The sequence below is a fragment of the Paralichthys olivaceus genome, chromosome 7, assembly GCF_024713975.1.
Source record: "Paralichthys olivaceus isolate ysfri-2021 chromosome 7, ASM2471397v2, whole genome shotgun sequence".
NCBI lineage: Eukaryota > Metazoa > Chordata > Actinopteri > Pleuronectiformes > Paralichthyidae > Paralichthys > Paralichthys olivaceus.
The window spans coordinates 19,758,683-19,773,315 of NC_091099.1; the positions used below are offsets into that span (position 1 = coordinate 19,758,683).

General features: G+C 39.6%; 1 protein-coding gene across 1 annotated transcript; it reads right to left on the reverse strand.

The window, feature by feature from the left end:
• Positions 1-105: 105 nt before the first annotated feature.
• Positions 106-4,112, reverse strand: psma1 (proteasome 20S subunit alpha 1). The gene is made up of 10 exons (XM_020079455.2): positions 3,942-4,112; positions 3,040-3,084; positions 2,845-2,946; positions 2,055-2,158; positions 1,863-1,951; positions 1,609-1,679; positions 1,363-1,492; positions 1,004-1,083; positions 637-741; positions 106-379 (listed from the first exon to the last, which is right to left on the reverse strand). Exons 1-10 carry the CDS (start codon positions 4,095-4,097, stop codon positions 320-322), a joined length of 942 nt encoding a protein of 313 aa, XP_019935014.2. The 5' UTR covers positions 4,098-4,112; the 3' UTR covers positions 106-319.
• Between the last annotated feature and the right edge of the window lie 10,521 nt (positions 4,113-14,633).

Below are 14,633 nucleotides of genomic sequence, written 5' to 3' on the forward strand. Positions count from 1 at the left end.
GCAAAGCTTATTTTTGGTTAATTAAAAAGGATTCTGCTGTAGCACGTTTCAAAAGTTAAATAAAAGTGTATTAAAATGGAAATGAGTGATGAGGGAGCAGAGCGGCACAATTCAAAAAAAGAGTTTATTACTTGTATAATGGTAGACTTTACTCATACAAAAGCAACATCATGCTGGTTGATGTCAGCACAGAATATTTTGGAATAACAGTTAAGCAAGTGGCACGTCTCAACAACAACTTCCCCCTCTAAGAAATTACTCAGGTGAGTCCGGTTGGTTTGAGATCTATAGGAAGGAGATCTCTGGTCAGCTCGCTGCCTCAGTGCTCCATTGGCTCATCAGGTGCATCTGCTGCGGGTTCATCTGCAGGCTGGGCGACCTGAGACACACACATGTCCATCAACACACAAACCTCTGACTCTTACACTTATACCAATATTTTCAATACAGATACAATATTGCCCTGAGCCCTTCACATATTTTAACAGCATCGGCTAAATGTGTGTTTCAATGAAGAACCTTAAAGAGCTGGAAATGCATCTTGCTTTTTCTAGAATAATCCCCTACATTACCTTGAAGAACACAACATGAAACATTCCATTATATGAGCCAGACTTGTTGAATCCTTGGCAGTACCTTTCTCTGTGGCCTCTCCTCCAGTCCCTCCAGGAACGGGGCAACATCATCATCGTCATAAATGGTGAACTCCATGTCCTTTCCCACAATGCCAATGGAAACATTCTGCAAAGCACAGTGTTAAATTTACCACTAAATTATCTTGTACAGGATTGTGTTTAATGAGACATCTTAAACATCTTCAGTGCCAAGGAAGGTCGAGCTTTAACAGGATTTTATCAACTGTAACCTCATTGTAACTGTAACTCATTTACCTTGAAGGTAAAAAACTGAAGTTTTCAATTTAAAAAAAAAATACACGAGACTTTATACCTCTTAAAAAAATGTTAGAGCTGAATTGAAATATAAAAGTAGGGAGCTGGTGTACCTTGGTGGTGAGGTCCTGCTCAGTGGGGAGAGTTTCTCTGAGAGCACGGAGACCATGCTGGACCAGGTCATTCAGATTACCTGAGAGCAAAGAAAAAATATGTTGGTCCACATGTCAATTAGCAAGTCAAATACACCCAGTGGTACTAAGCTATTCATTTATTTTCATGCTTTTTAGATTCACCAACATTATGTCACATTTTAAAACACTGAGTACTGTTAATAATCAAAAAGTATATAGATGCAAATAACTGACACAGGTGACATGATGATGCAAAAACACTGATATTTAGCAACAAAGCTCTTCTTGTTAATAGCTGAAATAAGTGTGTGAGACTAGAATATGAAATTCCATCTTACAGTCGGAAAACTTGTCCATGCATCTCTCCAGGTAGGTGCGTGCAGACTGAGAGCGTGCTCCGATTGACATGGCTTTACAGTCAAAGTAATTAGCTGATGGGCAGGTCTGGAAGATGTGAGGTCCCATGTCCTGAGTGACACAACAAATGAAAATGAGCTACGAGCAAAACTTCATCCGACATTCTAAATTTGTCACAGGCAATAATACTGCAGGAGATAATACTGTAAATGAGTGTGCACACTTACATCATAGCCGGCAATGAGGAGTCCGACACCATAGGGCCTCCTCCCATACCTCTGTGTTGGGATTTGAGTTTCTGGGGGTTTGGTCAAGGATCACCGCTGCCATTAACACTTGTTATTTTACTTCTCCAATGCAGGTAAAAAGACATGACTTATTCACACAATAAAGTTCCAAGTTTACAAGTTTACAAAACCTACAACATGCTGTCTACAGAGTTTTACTACACTTTATATTTAAGAGGTGTGAGAGAGGATACTGCTGCCAACAAGAGAGACAAGACGTGATGTGGGGAGGGGCCTGTCGAAGACAAATCTGGAGTCCAGGCACTCCTGACGCATGAAGTTACTGTAGAAGAGAAAGTGTTGATATTATGTGAACCTAATTAAATACTTGTAATTCAGCTTTATAGAAAAGCTCCATCTAGACCATCAAAGTATCTGAGACTTACCAGAGCAGTCTGGCATCAGCAGTCAGTCCAGCGATGGAGATACCGATGTGGTTGTCAACATGGAGGATCTTCTTCTGGTGGGCGGCCAGTTCAGACTGGGCTCTCTGCAGCGACAGACAACGTGATGCATCAGTTATGTACAATCTACGACCTTGTTTTCTTGGGTCTTCAGTGTGTTCAAATATATTCTATAGATCCAGTTAAATGATAGAGAGATCATTACTTTCTTCCATAGTTTGATGCTTTTTCAATAAAAAAGGATGCTGGTGTGGTACTTAACATCAGAAGGGACTTGATTTGAATATTAATGAGTGAGGAGTAAAGTGACACCTGAATACAACTCTTCTGAAGCAGATGGTCTCTGGTTGTGCTAGTTAGCTTGATGATAAAGGTAAATTCCTGTTGTTTCTGAGGGGGAGGGGATTAAAGCTGGACGTTTTTGTTCATGAGACAAACACCTTGCTCAAACTGATGCCGCCAAAAGCTATAAACGTCTCTAAACTCTTTTACTTTACCGTACTATTGTATCAGACTGTTTTTGCTGGGTGTACCTGATAAACTACCAACTGAGTATATACTGTATGTCTCTACAGCGAATTGAAGATGAAATGTTCAGTCTGATGATTCATGGAGATGAATACTGACTGCCTTGTTAAATGAAGTTTAATAAAACATTTCTACACTACCATCTATATGACAGGGATGTAATCAGAAACAAAACCAAAGACAATGACTGTTCTGTGGGTAAAACTTTAAACTAGAAATGAACAGACAAGACGACTGATTTTACCTTCAGAGCAACCAGGACTGCAAGAGTTCTGGATTTGAGTCCTACAGTCGCAGAGCCTTGCTTCACTGCCTCCATGGCATACTCGATCTGATGAATACGGCCCTGTGCACAAATGAACACAGACACTTAACAATTCGCCGCTGATTCACTCACATTAATTCTCCTGGAAAGACTTGAAGGCAAACAGCAACTTACCTGCGGGCTCCATACCGTCACGTCGTTGTCGTACTGATTGCGGAACTAAGAAACAAGAGAAACATTTAAAAACGACGAGTAAACCCCACACAGTTGTAATATAACACACAGATCTGGGCTTACATAATTGTCTTGCATTTCAGGCTGTTTTCTCACTCACTGACGGAGACTTTACTTTACGCGGCTCTGAACCTGTTTGCATCTCAGAATGTTCTGCACTGAGGTTTTAAATTACCACCACGTCTGAATTATAGATGATCACGTCTTTGCGTACAGCCACTCGCCAAGAGAACCGAGAGTAAACATCCAACCAGCACATGTTAAAAATGGTGCTGGTCGCTGGGTCCTGTGCTCAATAATCACAAGTATCAATAATCACAAGTAGTAAAGAGTGTGAATCATTACAGTGAGCAGCAGCTGGGGTTGTGTAGTTTGGCTTTAACCGGTGATTTGACAAAACGAAAGTAAAAGACCAGTCACTGCCACTGCTGCTTGGAGTGATGCTAACTCAGTCTGTGCAGGCTAACTTCTGTTAGCACCTAGCATGCTAACTAATTAGTGACAGGACTGTGATATGTGACCACTCGGCTTCTCACTACGATAACCTGAGTTGATTATATAGACGGTTTAATATGGCGCAGTCTGAGAACAGTTAGCTGCTCGTGGTTTCTTCGAACAAACGCTTGGTTTAGTTATCATCAGTGCGGCTAGCTTTAGCAGCTCCCGAGTGTTTTGCTTACTCACAGTGCACAGCTTAGCTAACGAACGACAGTTCAGCGTCACTAAACGACTCCGGTGTTTTAAATGTCTTAGTTTGGACTTGTTGTGTGTTGTATTGTCTGTGCAGAGAACTATTATTCCGTTAAATGGGTCTCCGTGTAGTGAATTTCATTCATTCTTACCATGTCTGCTTGGAAATGTGTCGCCTCTCTCTGCCGGCGCTGCGGTCTGAATTTGATTTCTCTTCCTGGACGCGCAATCAGGGAAAACAGCAGAGCCCCGATCTCACACCAGTGATCGATGAAGTACAGAACATAGATTGTGTTTATGACTCTCATGTGTTGGCTGTGCAGATCCCTTCATACTCTACTTTCTGAAAATCTACAAGCGAAGGGATGTATATATATATAAATATATATAAATGATTTTCACTTTGAATAAAAAAGGTGATTATTAATAATTTATTATATTGTATATCCCCCCCAGAATTATGTATTTAAAATGCATATTTACATTTTATGACAGTAATCATAATTATGTAATATGATTTATGTATATTTTATAAACAAATGTTTCCACATTTACTTTGAAGCCAGATCATTTCTTGTAAAACCCAAAACAAAAGAGAAGAGAGGTTAAATATCTTCAGCAGTACTAGGTCCTCCATGTATATAATGTAGGATGTGAGAAAGAATTTGTAATATCTTTCAAATCAATTATCCATATAAAAATTACATTTTATATTAATTTTCGCACATTGTTTGTTTGCCATCATGTGTAATTATCAGTGGTTTTTATTTTTGTAATTTATAATTCTGAAAGGTCACTATGTAAAACACTGTGTGACTTTCATTTGAAAAGTGCTGTCAAATAAATTATTTACTTGTTGAATCTCTTCCTTTTTGCTCTACAGTCGCAGTGTGTTTGCATGACCACTAGGAAGCAGCAGTAAATTAGAAGAGGACAATGTGAGTGCCTCACTGGGCTGTGGAGGACACATTACTTACTGCTGTTAAAACCATTTTCTCACACACATAAAAAGTCCAGAAAGAACAAACTGTCCTGCAGACAACAACAGTGAGTGTTTTATAAGCTGGTTTGTAGACTGTGAGTCTGCCGCTGTCAGTTATCGAGAAGTCTGTCTGCTCAAAACAATACTGCTTGTGAATGAAGCAGGTTTAACAGACTTTACATCATTTCACTTTAGAATAAGTTTATGTTGAGATTTGGCTTGAAAACAACAGTTGGTCATTGGTACACAACTTAAAAATAAGCAACAACAAATTGGACTTCATTGTGTCAAACCAACGTATACTTTTGTAGTTGTGTGTTCTTCTTATGTGTGTTATGTTATTCTTATACAATAACAGATTTAATTGATGAAAATCTGACTATAAAACCAAGTAGCCAAGAAGACTGTGGTGGTTCATGTCCAGTCTGCTTCTTAAAATGAAAATGCCACCTATTTAAATAATTCACATATGTTGTTATTTCTGTGCCAGAGAGCACTTCAATCAATACGTCTCATCCCCTGTGTTTTTCTAAAAGACTGAAGCTGTAGAAGAAACACGTGACCTTTAAACTGGATTGAAAAATCTGCTCTGCTGCACAGACTCTGAACTGGACTGACAAAATTAGATTTTAAACCCGGTTTATACACTAAGCTCATTTTGCAGTGACATGCACAGTTGGGCAAAGTCAGCAACTTATTTATTATCCACCAAACAGCCACTGATGCAGCCTCAGAGTTTTTTTTTCCTGTGAAATCTGTCTTCAGGAAAGTGCCACCAACTGCATAAACACTGATTGATGTCCCAGTCCCCATAAATACATGTCGATTTAATGTAATAAAAATGTTGTCTTAAATTGTGAGACAGTTAAAATGGATCTTATTTTAACAGGCTTCACCTCTAGCAGAACATTTGCATTTGTATGAAGTGAATTGTCTCAATGTTTCCCAGTAATGATGAACACATTTTAACCAGCATCAACTTGCCTGTAACCTGCAATATAATAAAACATTATATGGGAATATTGTAGCAACACCATGTGATGAGCCTTCTACTGAAATTTTTTTTAAATATCTCATATAAAATTATGATAATTGTTCTATTAGATGGATAAAAAACAGAAATTAAGGGTCAACAACTCACACTAAAAGAGGAAATCCTCATAGATTCATTGGTTGTATTTGAATTCAGCTTCTGTTGGTATATTAAAGCTTGTATTGGTTTTCTGTGAAGCAGTGCTTCTCAACCTTTTCATCCTGTGACCCTTTAAAACAAAGTAGTGTCCACTTGTACGTGAAAAAGTACAATTGTCAGGTTTTTTCAGGAACACTTGAAGAGAAGTATAATTTTATATTTTTTTCTTCTGTCATTCATCATATAAACTATTAAATTTACTTTTGCAGTCTATTGAGGGGTTCAGGTCAGTAAGCCCCACTACATAGTTATAATTACAACACACCAGAAGCTATTAATTCATACCAACCACCAATATATGGTCTTAATACCATCTGATATGATAATGACTGATCAGATTTAAACTTTTTATCTTAAATACAGTAACCAAAAACAAATGGAGAAAGAGAGAAGACTAAAGAGCAAACAAATATGAGGTCTTGGGATAATCTATATTTTGCTAAATTCATAAGGGAATATAACCCACTATTATTATTATTATTATTATTATCGTTCATACATAATGAGTGAGCTGTCTTATTGGTTAACTTAACACACATTTATACCCAAGTCATATAGAGCAAGTAGGGCTGGGTGAAAAAATATACCAATAATTATCACAATATAAGTTTGATCAAAAGCAACATTACACAAGTCCAATATAATTACAATCACATCATTTTTGTCTTTCCATATTATACAGTTATAGAGTGGAGCAGCTCCACAGGTGGATAAAGGCTGGTTAACCAGTGACCCTGTAATAAATGTCTTCCCCTGCTTCTTTCTTCCCGTTCTTCAACATGTACATAAAACTCCAGAGGTTATAATTTCACCCCTGTCTGTCCGTCTGCTTGTAAGTAAAATCACAGAAACACTACTGCCATGATAGTTGGTGGAAGGATGTGGTATGAGTCAGGGAAGAACACTTTCTTTAACATTGTGAGATGGTGTGTTTTCTTTTTTTACATAATTTATGAATCTTGATAAAAACTCATACTTGTGGAACTGACATCTGTGAATGTGCAAAATTTAGTGCAGCTTGATTGAATTAAAGGAGACTGATTAGTCTTGACAAAGATGTGTGCTCTACTACAAGTATGTGTGTTACTTGACTTTTTATCAGTGTTCTATTACCAACATGCAGTACTACTTCCTGTAGTACAGTATTGTCCTGATAAAGCATCGGAGGCTGTAGTAACAGTAACAATGTATTTCATTACTTTCCACAGACAAAGGGTTTTTATATCACCAACAAAAGATGTTGCATCTGTGGGAAGATTGCATTTACTTTCAAGGCTTCATTTACTACCAATCGTAACCATACCATTAAGGTCATTTACTGGACTTGAGCCCACATTTGAATAAAAACTGGAAAAAAAATGATTGCTCAAATTTTTGTATTTTGTATTTCTCATGGGATTCTGTTACCTTCGATGATGAGCGTCTCAACAGTCAGAGAAATACCCACCGACGGTCTCATCCCCTCGCACATCCAGCCCTGAGTCTGGTTTTAAGCTTGGCCGTTGCTCGCCTTTTTCCTCTGTTAATGATATCTGATGTACCCTTGATCCAGGGGGAGGGGGGGGAGATGAATGAGTGGGGCTGTGCTGACGAGCTCTCCTCCTTTGCCAAGGCAGTGGCAGCACGGCGGCGGCCATTACATCAGCACGCCAACCTCCTCCTTTGTGATTGAGATTGTAGGAGCAGCGCTGAGCTCAGCATGTTTTTTTTTCTTCCTGGGGGCCTCATTTAACTCTGCCAAACGGCCCCCTGTTTAATTTTTCAAATGGAGAGCGGCCTGAGTCACTGTGTGATGGGTCCAAGCCACACTGTGCACTCTGCGCTCGCACATGCTGGTGGGGGAGAGGGGGACGGAGGTGTTTTAAGGAGTAGAAGAGAGTGTGAGTGCACCCATTCCTTACCCATTCATGCCTTTCAGTTTGTTTTAATCACACAGCCACAGAGAGAAGCCTTTGCTGTTCTAACTTATATGCGATTAAGATAAAATTCCTTTATCTTTCCATGAATAATATATATTTTAACATGTTTGCATCAGTGCAGATAATTTATGTCCACTTTATTGTGACTTTCACCAAAGCTGCATGCCACAAATTCCTTGTGAATGATGATAAACACATCATCACATAGCCTACAGTATATATTCAGCATATATCTACTGAATACAGAATTAATTTTGCATCCTGAGTGGTTAAAAAAACCAACAAGTAACATCCTGTTGTTGCTATAAATAGGTCAGTGATATGGTTTAGCCTGCAAAACGACTGGACTAATGGGCGGGAAAAGTGACAGCTCTGCCAAGGTTGCATTAAGCTGGCAGTGGTCCTATAACAAGGCAGGTCAGGGGTCAGCGGCCGCACTGCAAACCAAAGGAGAGCCATCTCATCCCCTCCCCTCCTATAAGTTTTATGAGTGCTGGATACTGTATGTCGTCACTGCTGATAACATCTCTCTAGGCAAAAAGTGGGAGCCTACGTATACGAGGAAGGAAGTGAGGTGGGAGTCTTGCGGCGGTGCTTTTCTGTCCATTGCTGCCGGTTTCCTGGTGTTGACGAAAGCGCTTATGCAGCATTTCATTGGCAACTGGCTGAACAGGCTTTTTCTGGCTCAAAAAAAGCAGCACATTGTGGAGCACTTAATGTTATCAGCAGATAGATAGATGGTCTCTTTGCTCAGTCTGTGGACCTAAGAATAGACAGCTAATAAGTATCAAACCACACATTTGGTGTCTTTAGAATATATCTATAAGACAGAAGTTGTTTTAGTTTAAACCACCTGATGCCAGTGAGCATTACACACATACTGCTGTTTGAGTTATGTAAATTGTAGGCTGGCAGCACAGTGGAGCAGTGGTTAGCACTGTCGTCCCATGGCAAGATGGTTTCCTGCTCCAATCCAGATTCGGTCCAGGACTTTCTGTGTCTCCCTGTGTCTGTGTTGGTTTTCTATCAGTACTCCAGCTTCCTCCCACAGTCCAAAAACCTGCAGATTGGGGTCAAAGGTAAACTGAAGACTCTAAATTGTATGTAGGTGTGAATGCGAGTGTGTGGTTGTTTGTCCCTGTATGTTGACCCTATGGTATTACTGGCGACCTCTTCGCCCCGCCTCTCACCCGATGTAAACTGAGATTGCGAGAAAAAGTGAGTAATACTCTTGTTCCTAAGAAAGAAGTGTGGTCCTGCAAGAAGTTGATTTGAGTCATTATATTAACACTAATTACACTTTTCCTATCCATCATTTTTATTCTTTCTAAGTCAGGAAATACACCCACATCCTGTCTATCCATCACTTTAATGCTTTGACTGCCTCTGACCACAGAAGAAAATTTCCAGAAACTAATAATACACAAAACTGTAATCAGATGTAATAAAGTATATTTTTCATGGATCTGTACTTTTCTCAAGCAGAGAAAGCCTATGTATTTGTACTACTACTTAAGCAAAATGTTCTTTTACTTCCTCCACCACTGCTAAAAATTCCCTAATTTCTGGAAAGAGTTATTACACAGAATAATAGATTTATTGGTTTATTTTACCCTGGCAGGCAACGACTGAAGCATCAACACATTCACACACCTATAACGTTCAGTAATACATTTATTTAATGATTTATTCAATGTGCCTGGGTAATGGACAAGTTAACACAACAAGATGAAGGACTCACTGCAATACTGTATCTGTAAAAGTGCACAAACAAACGTCCCTCATTAAGACTTCATAGACTCCCACAGTTGTCAGTTATCATCTAGAGAATGGTGAAGTGAAACAAAGATTTCCTCCTGGTAAGAAATCAGGCCTGAGCCACAAGAAAAAAGTCTCAAAATCCACTGTTCTCAACTTGTACAAACGTGCGTTCTGAAACTGATGTGAAGTTATTATAAGGCTTCAGCAGTCAGAGTTAGAGAAAGGTATTCAGCTCCCCATGTTCATTGGCTCATTTCCTCTTGTTTCCTGCTGCGGCGATGACCTGCACCCTGACGTGCAACACCCATGTCTTTGTCTTCCATCTTTCACTGATTACATGCCCCACCATTATTAGTTACGCCTGTGCCTTGCTTACTTCTGTATTTAAACTCGGGTCCCTTGTGCTCCTCATCAGTTTGTCTTTGGTTTGGTTCCAGTTCAGAACACCTCCTGTGTCTCCTGTTGTCTTTTGGGGTTCAGTTTTTGAATCACCTGAGTTCATTTAACAGTCTACTGAGTGTAATTATTTATTCAATGCTAAAATGTGTTGCTGTGGTCTGCTCTCCTATCACGTCTCCATCATGGATTCACATTTATGTGTCATGTTTTAAAAAAAACAATTAACGGTGAATGAGAAGCTTGTGCCCAAAAGTGTGTTGGGCAATGATCAGCACATCAGGAGGTAATAGTGTCTTGAGTTTTAAATGGTGAAAATGCAAAGAGGCTGGTTCGGGGTCTGGACATTCTTGAGATTAGATTTCACAATTAGGGAGAAGATCCCATTTTACAGTGTGGATCGTGACTGTGCATTAAAGCTACTACAAGGAACTTTCAGTTTAATTGATTTTGGCGCCTCTGTGGACAAAAGCGGTACTGTTTCCACTTTCAGCTGCTATAAAAACCTAGGTCCACACAGCATGTACATTTGTTTTGTAAAGAGTGAAAAAAGACACATGTATGGAGTTCAGGACACACACCAAGACAACACAGCAACACTGCAGCTCTCTATGGATCGATTTGACTGTAATTTAACATAACACAAGGACTGCATCAGTTTACATCCCTCAGTAAGACTATTGTTTCAGGAGATACATGAAAAATTATGTGTCAGTGGTTAAATGTTTTTCAGATATCCAGCCTTCATGTCTTTGATGCATATTATTGGGTGTCAGGTTGAACTTTGAGCAAAATGGCACACAACATAGTCAAAAACCAAACAGTAATATCCTGAAAACAGACAACCAGACAAAATGGAAATGTTGCTTCCATCCCTGTTATCTAAAATCACAACCACTTCTTTTTATTGTCCTAGAAACACAGATGTAAAGATGCTCAACTGAGCTCCTTTTGAAAACTAATGCACCGGAACAATTTATTCATTTCTCATCCCTTGTCAGTGTCAATGTAGAAACATCTGACGATGCCAAGCCTACAGAATGGAGACATCCAATCATTACTTTGGCACTACAGCTAACATTTAAACAATAATTGCATTTGCTCATCTCGCTATGCAGTTTTGGAATAAAACTAATGTGAGTGGTCACTTTTGAAGACGAGAGCATTGTCTTCTGTCAGATTACATTACACTGATCTGTTTATTATCCAGAAATTATTATTGAACCGCGGAAAAAGTAAAACAAAGACAAAAACAAAACGAAGACAAAAAACACAAATCAATTCAAACTTCATGATGGATTCGAGTCACACAGATCATCAGTTCTTTTCTACATGACAATATTTGACGATAGAAGAAGCTGGGAGAGATGTATTGCTTTTCTACATCATGAGTCATCGTTTTCATTTCAGCCCTGATCAGATTTGCTTAAGAATGTCAGTCTGTTGTGTGATACATGATTTCTGACTCGTTAAGCTCAGTTCAATGAGTTTTGACTGACATTGGTATTTCCAAGAGAACTTAGTCTATTGATGACATCATGTCGGTACAGTCCCTCTTTATCTATTATCTATTGTGATCACGTACATAAGACACACCCTTGGTAACACCAAAGTCTCACAAGTTGTCTGTGTCTTGGTTTGAATTTACTCCAAATGGGTTCAAAATAACACTGATGTGGTCAGGGGCCCCGAGGTAGACCATGCATTCTGTCTGTATTAAAATCAAGTTAGAATCTAATCATACATGGAGAAATCTCTGTCTTCCTTTCTTTTGTCTTTCTGTCCTTCGATTTTCTCGACAACCGTTCATCCGTTCGAATTCAAACCTGGTTGATGTTTTGCTGAGGTCCCAAGCAGCAATGTCAACTATGGCAGTTACTTAGTCTCAAAATGTGCATATACAAAAGCCACACTTGGGCATATGATACGAGTGCACCGTACAATATCTGCAATCGCAAAACCGTATTTGTGAGTGATTTGTACTGTGCAAGAGATAAGAATAGTATCTGCGAGTAGAAAGGCATACTAGCAAGCACACCATTCTGCTCGGTGTTCTTCGAGCACAGGGCTGAGACAACTGCTCAACAGTCGCTCAATTGTCAAAGGGAATTTTGAGACTTTGGAGAGAACAGTGGCTGATGCTCCCCTCCTTCGTTTGGACACTTTGAACACTCCAGTCTCCAACCTATCTCTGGTCTTTGTTTCGGGCCTAGATGAACAGCAGGCTGTGTGAAAATGGTTAAACAAGACAACCTCTTCAACAACCTCACCACTATCTTGCCAGTGTCTGATTGGAGCAGTGATCTGTGGTGAAGAGAGCAGGTCCTCTAAAACCTTGTGATATGGTTTGATTTTTTCTACAAACCTTCTCTGCTGTTTCAGTTCCTGCCTCTTTGATCATCCTCACCTGGTAGCCACCTGCTTACCTGCCCCTGCTGTTCCCTCCAGTTCAACCCTTTTATTTACTGCCACTGTTCCCTTTCTCTGCCAGATTTTCTATGTAACACCTTGCGTTTGCCCTCATGGTTTGTTACCTTGCTGTTGTTTCTTGGTTTTTGGGTGTTTGCCTGCCCCCTGCTTGCTTTTATTTGCTTGTGCTGGATTGACCACCTGTGTAAGAACTTTTTGACTGCTGTTTTGAAATCTACACTGTAAAGTTATTTGTTTCTGAACTTGACTCTCAGCATCCCCTTAAATGTCATTTGATGTGACCTTTGTGTGCTTAATGTATATGACAGCTCATGGTTAGTCAGTGCATGCGTGACCGATTCAACTGATTACAGGTGGCTATAAAAAGATATTGACTTATTTGTGAGAGGCATTGCTCTGTGATCATGTTGAACGGGAGGATTTATCTGGACATTAATTACGTATCATTGGTTACAATGGAGCAAACATGACACCAAATGAGGACAGGGAGGCCTGCCAATCAATACTCAGGAGTTGTGGCAGACCAGCGAGCAGTCTGTACAGAGGAATTCTGCTTCATTGCAAAAGGTTAGCTCAGTTTGATATTTATAGTATTTGACTCTTGGACTTGGCTGTTTAGGAAATCCAATGAAGTACGGGCATATTTCGCTGGCTTTTCCAAAGAATCAGTTTTCATTATAGGAAAGCATGATTTACCCTTTCTATTATGTACCCAGATTTGTTTTGCCTGCATAAGTCCTTTCATACATAAACCTTACAACTGGTGAAGTGAGTCGCCGTGACTTAGAGCATCTAATGGCCACTAGACAATTTGGTGGCAAAGTTTAGGTGGGTGTGTGTGATCAAGTGTTGTTCTGGAGACACCTGGATGATCCAAATCTATTCATTATATCCCGTTAATGGCCTCTTGTGCTTCAGGATCCATCAAGTCACAGTAATGGCTTTTACGAGTGAAGAGCATTTGACTGATTGGAAAAACTGTCCCATTTGTGGTGAGCATAAAAAATGCAATGGCTGAACACACCATATTAATTTCATTGCCATGCCAGCTGAACCATTAACTGGTAGACTCAATTACGTAAACGAGGGTGACATAACCAGGGATAGAAGAGGATCATGGGTCAGGAATTTGATGGATCTCAATTTGAGAAATTTCCCTATTTTGAAGGGAGAACAAGCTCTCCAAAAGATGATGAGTGCTTTCTTGTGAGAGACAAGGAAAGCTTGTCTTAGGCAGCAGGAGGAACAAGAACCATGACAAAGATAAAACTTTGAAGATAAAAATACTGACAGGACATGACACAAAAAAAGCCTCTGCAAAAAAAAAAAAAACTAAGTGTAGGACTCAGTGCACTCCAAAAAATTAAGAAAATAAAGGATGGAGACTTTTGCTGTTGGCCACTGTTAGATAATGAATAAAAGAAAGAACGAATGAATCCTCCACAGATACATATTAGATCCCATTAAAGAAGACTTTCCTTCTAAGTTGCACCTTGAGCATCTTTGAGCCTCACTGGGGAGCAGAAATGTACAACTCTCAGCTTTGCTGCAGGGGCAGAAATGATGGCAGATTCTTGGACCTGGGCCAGGCTTTATAACCGCATAACGTTTAACTTTCTATAAATACCACGGGACGTGGTCCAAGTTGATCAAGTGTGATTGAATCTGAAATGACTCCAAAGATGGGAGCCAAGTTTCCTTAAGATACTTCAAACGAGCTGCTTGCCTCTGCCCAGCTTTTGACAGGGCAGCAGCCTGAGTCACTCCATGGTTTTCTTAAGGTGCATCACAGTAATTCCGGCAAAATAAAGGCATCATCACACAGAGTCTCAAGCATGACTGTTATCCTAAAAGGGCAGTTGTTAGTGTGGATGAGTAATGTCCTGAAATATTGATTTACAAGTTGTTTTAATCTCAGCTGGACTCTGGTAGAGGGCATAGTAGTTAAGATGACTGTTCGCTGAGCCCAGCACGTAATTACTTAATTACTGCTGCTATGCCAACCGTTCTTTTCTTGTAACCTATGCAGTTTACAACGATAACTGATTTACCATCAGAGATGTTGTTATTTTTTTAATGATGGGACCGTCAATTTCAGACAGTTATACAAAAGTCTATTTTCTAGCCAGCAACAGTTTTTACATCTGAGAAATCACATCTGACA